Here is a 6,514-nt window from a genome sequence, read left to right on the forward strand (position 1 = left end):
ATAATTCATGAGGCTTTTTTAGCGGGCTCAGCTCAGTGGACCCCCCAAACACACAACACCAGCCCGGACCCCCGGAGAACCCCAGTAGGACCCCAGACCACACCTGCTTACCAGCCGGACCCCAGGAGAACCCCAGTAGGACCCCCAGACCACACAACACCAACCCAGACCCAGGAGAACCCCAACAGGAACCCCAGACCACACAACACCAACCCGGACCCCAGGAGAACCCCAGCGGGATCCCCCACACAACACAAGCCGGACCCCAGGAGAACCCCAGTAGGACCCCCAGACCACACAACACAAGCCCGGACCCCAGGAGAGGGGGGCCCCAGTGGGACCCCCAGACCACACAACTGGCCGGACCCCAGGAGACCCAGCAGGATCCCCCAGACCACACAGGCTTCCAGCCCGGACCCCAGGAGAACCCCAGTAGGACCCCCAGACCACACAACACCAGCCCGGACCCCAGGAGAACCCCAACAGGAACCCCCAGACCACACAACACCAACCCGGACCCCCCAGGAGACCCCAGTGGGACCCCCAGACCACACAACACCAACCCGGACCCCAGGGAGGAGGGAACCCCAACAGGATCCCCCACAACTAAGCCGGACCCCAGGAGACCCAGTGGGACCCCCAGACCACCTGGCACAAGCCCCGGACCCCAGGAGGGACAGTGGGACCCCAGACCACACAACACAAGCCCGGACCCCAGGAGAACCCCAGCAGGATCCCCAGACCACATAACACAAGCCCGGACCCCAAGAGAACCCCAGCAGGACCCCCAGACCACACAACACCCAGGAGAACCCCAGCAGGACCACAGGGAATATTTTGTGATTTCAGCCTTGTTGTGTGACCTACAGTGAAGGTTATTCCATACAGCAGCGAGAGGGTGAGTAAGGGTGGGTAAGGGGTGAGTAGGAGAGAGGAAGGGAGGATAAGGGGTGAATAAGGGGAAAGCTGGTAAAGGTGGATAAAAGGTGAGTAAGGGAGGGAAAGGGGTGAGTAAAGAAGTTAAGGGGTTAGGGTGAGTAAGGGAGGGAAAGGGATGAGTAAAGGAGACTAAAGGGTGAGCAAGGGAGGGTAAGGGGTGAGTAACTGAGAGTAGAGAATGAGTCACAGCCACCCAGGAGGGCAGTGGGGTGTTTACTGGCTGTATAGCGCTGTACTGGGGCGAGTTTATCGTCGTAGCCAAATTAACGCTGTCACTTTGCCAGGTTTAACAATGAACAGAAATTAACTTAAGAGTATTGCTTTACACCGAGCCAGGCGGTAAACCCCTTGTCGCGATACAATGCGATTCTCTCTCTCTCTCTCTCTCTCTCTCTCTCTCTCTCTCTCTCTCTCTCTCTCTCTCTCTCTACACAGGCCACGATCCCTTAACTAATCACCGAAACGTTCTAAGAGCTCAGGACAATAAGTACCAGAGGTGATACTTTCTACGAGTACTATGACATCCACACCGGATGCATTACCAAGGACCACTAGAAGTACCAATAGACGCCACTGTAATTCCTCACAGGTACCATTTAGAAAGTATCACTGGAACCATCATCATGCACCATCGGCAACCTCTCAAGGTACCACTAAAAAACACCATCGGAAGCACCACTAACAACACCAACGACCCAGTCACTACAGCCCAAAAATCTCTTTAAAAAATTTCGCTGAATTTTTAATGGAAAAATGTCCTGGGCATTGATGCTTCGATTAGCATTTATCGTCTTTAATGACCAGGGCTGAAGGCGAGGGGAAGAGGGGGGGGGAGGGGGGGGTAAAGAAAGGGGAGTGAAGTGAGAGGAGAGGGAGAGAGGGGGTAAAGAGAGGAAAGAGAAGTGAGTGTGTGTGTGTATGAGAGATAAATGGAGGAAAGACGTGACATGGGGTGAGAGAATAAGGAGGTTACAGAGAGAAATCGAATCAGAAAGACAATGAGAGAGAGAGAAGAAACAACGACAATGATGAAGAAGAGAAATCAAGCGAAAGTAAATATGAGTCAAGTTAAAGAGGTTAAAGTAAGGAAGAGAAAGAAGAAGATAGAGAAATTAATTAACGGAGAAGAGGGGGACGATAAAGAGAGGAATAGAAAGCAAAAGGAGAGAAATAAACTGTAACGAGAGAAAAGATAATTGAGGGATATGGGGAAGAATGCAAGAGAAAGTGAAAAGAGACGAAAGGGAGAGGGAAAGAATGATATACAAAAGAGGGGAAGGGAGAGACAGTAGTAAAGAAGGAGGAGGAGAAGAAGAAATGTGGCTGTAAAGGATTTATCGAGAGGAAAGAACAAAAGAGGAAGAGAGGTGGAAAACTAAAGAGACGGAGAGGTTATATAAAAGTAAAGAAATCATAGATGCTAAATTTAGTGAACCTTGGAATAGAAACTACCACTACCATGTAAATTACCACCACCAAGGAAACTCCACCCAAGGTAAACTAACCACCATCAAGGTAAACTACAAACCCAAGGTAAAATACCATCGTCAAGGTAAACTACCACCTCAAGGTAAACTACCACGCCAAGGTAAACTAACACCCTCAAGGAAACTACCACCATTAAGGTAAACTACCACCATTAAGGTAACTACCACCTCAAGGTAAACTACCACCATTAAGGTAAACTACCACCCTCAAGGTGATCTACCACCATCAAGGTAAACTACCACCCTCAAGGTAAACTACCACCTCAAGGTAAACTACCACCATCAAGGTATCTACCACCATCAAGGTGATCTACCACCCTCATAGATCTACCACCCTCAAGGTAAACTACCACCATCAATTTATCTCATATATTCTAGACAACCTTCCTCCCCTCCTCTAAAAATGTTAAATTTCCCAGAGGCAAAAGTCTCTTCTCATAAAGATAATGAACCAGATCTCCTAGTTGGCATGGCCTCCTCCTCATCTTTGAACCTGTCCTCCTCCTCACTTCTGAACCTGTCCTCCTCATCTCTGAACCTGTCCTCCTCCTCATCTCTGAACCTGTCCTCCCTCATCTCTGAACCTGTCCTCCTCCCTCATCTTGAACCTGTCCTCCTCCTCATCTCTGAACCTGTCCTCCTCCCACTTCTGAACCTGTCCTCCTCCCCATCTCTGAACCTGTCCTCCTCATCTCTGAACCTGTCCTCCTCCTCATTCTGAACCTGTCCTCCTCCTCATCTCTGAACCTGTCCTCCTCATCCTTCTGAACCTGTCCTCCTCCTCACTTCTGAACCTGTCCTCCTCCTCATTTCTGAACCTGTCCTCCTCATCTCTGAACCTGTCCTCCTCCCTCACTTCTGAACCTGTCCTCCTCCCTCATCTCTGAACCTGTCCTCCTCCTCATCTCTGAACCTGTCCTCCTCCTCATCTCTGGAACCTGTCCTCCTCCCTCACCTTCTGGAACCTGTCCTCCCCACTTCTGAACCTGTCCTCCTCCTCACTTCTGAACCTGTCCTCCCCCACTTCTGAACCCTGTCCTCCTCCCTCATCTCTGAACCTGTCCTCCTCCCCATCCTGAACCTGTCCTCCTCCCTCATCTCTGAACCTGTCCTCCTCACTTCTGAACCTGTCCTCCTCCTCACTTCTGGAACCTGTCCTCCTCCTCATTCCTGGAACCTGTCCTCCTCCTCACTTCTGAACCTGTCCTCCTCCTCACTCTGAACCTGTCCTCCTCCTCACTTCTGAACCTGTCCTCCTCCTCATCTCTGAACTCGTCCTCCCTCACTTCTGAACCTGTCCTCCTCCCTCATCTCTGAACCTGTCCTCCTCCCTCACTTGGAACCTGTCCCTCCCCATCCTGAACCTGTCCCTCCTCCTCATCCTTGAACCTGTCCTCCTCACTTCTGGAACCTGTCCTCCTCCTCACCTCTGAACCTGTCCTCCTCCCTCACTTCTGAACCTGTCCTCCTCCCTCATCTCTGAACCTGTCCTCCTCCTCCTACTTGAACCTGTCCTCCCTCACTTCTGAACCTGTCCCTCCTCCCTCATCTCTGAACCTGTCCTCCTCATCTTGAACCTGGCCTCCTCCTCATCATTGAACCTGGCCTCCTCCTCATCTTTGAACCTGTCCTCCTTCATCTTTGAACCTGTCCTCCCCTCATCTCTGAGCCTGTCCTCCCATCTCTGAACCTGTCCTCCTCATCTCTGAACCTGTCCTCCCATCCTTGAACCTGTCCTCCTCATCTCTGAACCTGTCCCTCCTCATCTCTTGAACCTGTCCTCCTCCTCACTTGAACCTGTCCTCCTCACTCTGAACCTGTCCTCCCCTACTCCTGAACCTGTCCCTCCCCATCTCTGAACCTGTCCTCCTCATCTCTGAACCTGTCCTCCTCCTCATCTCTGAACCTGTCCTCCCTCACTTCAACTCTCCTCCTCCTCATCTCTTGAACCTGTCCTCCTCCCTCACTCTGAACCTGTCCTCCCTCATCTCTGAACCTGTCCTCCTCCTCACTTGAACCTGTCCTCCTAATCTCTGAACCTGTCCTCCTCCTCATCTTCTGAACCTGTCCCTCTCATCTCTGAACCTGTCCTCCTCCTCACTTCTGAACCTGTCCTCCTCTCACTTCTGAACCTGTCCTCCTCCTCACTTCTGAACCTGTCCTCCTCCTCATCCTGAACCTGTCCTCCCTATCTCTGAACCTGTCCTCCTCCTCACTTGAACCTGTCTCCTCCTCTCTGAACCTGTCCTCCTCATCTCTGAACCTGTCCTCCTCCTCACTTCTGAACCTGTCCTCCTCTCACTTCTGAACCTGTCTCCTCCTCTATCTCTGAACCTGTCCTCCTCCCTCACTCTGAACCTGTCCTCCTCCTCATCTTCTGAACCTGTCCTCCCCACTTCTGAACCTGTCCTCCTCCTCACTCTGAACCTGTCCTCCCTCCTCACTTCTGAACCTGTCCTCCCTCATATCTCTGAACCTGTCCTCCTCCTCACTTCTGAACCTGTCTCCCTCCTCACTCTGAATCTGTCCTCCTCACTTGAACCTGTCCTCCTCTCACTTCTGAACCTGTCCTCCTCCCTCACTCTGAACCTGTCCTCCTCCCTCACTTCTGAACCTTGTCCTCCTCACTCTGAACCTGTCCTCCTCCTCATCTCTGAACCTGTCCTCCTCCTCATCTCTGAACCTGTCCTCCCTCACTCTGAACCTGTCCTCCTCCTCTTCACTTGAATCTGTCCTCTCCTCACTTGAACCTGTCCTCCTCATCCTGAACCTGTCTCTCATCTCTGAACCTGTCCTCCTCTCATCTCTGAACCTGTCCTCCTCCTCACTTCTGAACCTGTCTCTCCTCCCCACTTCTTGAACCTGTCCTCCTCCTCATCTCTGAACCTGTCCTCCTCACTTCTGAACCTGTCCTCCCTATCTCTGAACCTGTCCTCCCCACTCTGAACCTGTCCTCCTCCTCACTTCTGAACCTGTCCCTCCTCATCCTGAACCTGTCCTCCTCATCTCTGAACCTGTCCTCCTCCTCACTTCTGAACCTGTCCTCCTCCCTCACTTCTGAACCTGTCCTCCTCCTCACTCTTGAACCTGTCCTCCTCCCTCATTCTTGAACCTGTCCTCCTCCCTCATCTCTGAACCTGTCCCTCCCTCCCCTCATCTCTGAACCTGTCCTCCTCCCTCATCTTTGAACCTTGTCCTCCTCCTTATCTCTTGAACCTGTCCTCCTCCTCATCTCTGAACTTGTCCCTCCTCCTCATCTCTGAACCTGTCCTCCTCCTCACTTCTTGAACCTGTCCTCCTCCCCACTGAACCTGTCCTCCTCCCTCACTTCTTGAACCTGTCCTCCTCCTCATCTCTGAACCTGTCCTCCTCCTCACTTCTGAACCTGTCCTCCTCCTCACTTAAATCTGTCCTCCTCCTCATCTCTCTGAACCTGTCCTCCTCCTCACTTCTGAACCTGTCCTCCTCCTCATCTCTGAACCTGTCCTCCTCCCTCATCTCTGAACCTGTCCTCCCCTCCATCCTCCTTCACTAGATAATAGAAGATAGTGTCAGGTAACCTCTTAAACCTGGACATGACAGACCAGGAGAGAGAGAGAGAGAGAGAGAGAGAGAGAGAGGTAATTGACGAGACCCTTGTCACATGTAGTAATTAACAATACTAAATACTGTAAATGGTCATAGTAAATACTGAAAGTGGATATACCATATTTTTTTTTTTATTTACTGTAATTAAAACAAGATATAAAAACATACAGGTATGGCAAAGAACAATTACTCATTACCACAGATGCACAGGTGTTTTTTAATCATATTTGTACAATAGTGACTATGTTTACATGGCAAAAACTCACAAATAATAAGGAAGTTTAAGTCATGTGTGGTGATCATGTCGTCATTACACCGTTTATAACACACAGTAATGAATTGATTACAAACAAAAGAATAATAGTGTTTCATGTGCAAATTGAAGTCGTATAGAAAGAGAAAATGAGAATAAGAATACCGACGAAGGCACAGAAGGAGGTGAGAGGGGTGAGAGAGAGAGAGAGAGAGAGAGAGAGAGAGAGAGAGAGAGAGAGAGAGAG

At 50.7% G+C, this 6,514-nt stretch overlaps 1 protein-coding gene across 1 annotated transcript in view; it reads left to right on the forward strand.

Annotated features, from left to right (window-relative positions):
• The window catches only part of LOC121858400 (proline-rich protein HaeIII subfamily 1-like), a 13,128-nt gene extending 12,256 nt beyond the window's left edge, over positions 1–872 (forward strand). Inside the window, exon 2 of the mRNA XM_042354846.1 lies at positions 23–872. Within this exon, the coding sequence (XP_042210780.1) occupies positions 23–872 (850 nt within the window). The remainder of the gene's footprint in view (positions 1–22) is intronic.
• The last annotated feature ends 5,642 nt before the right edge of the window (positions 873–6,514 follow it).

Source organism: Homarus americanus, unplaced genomic scaffold (assembly GCF_018991925.1).
Source record: "Homarus americanus isolate GMGI-L3 unplaced genomic scaffold, GMGI_Hamer_2.0 scaffold57980, whole genome shotgun sequence".
NCBI classification, from domain to species: Eukaryota; Metazoa; Arthropoda; class Malacostraca; order Decapoda; family Nephropidae; genus Homarus; species Homarus americanus.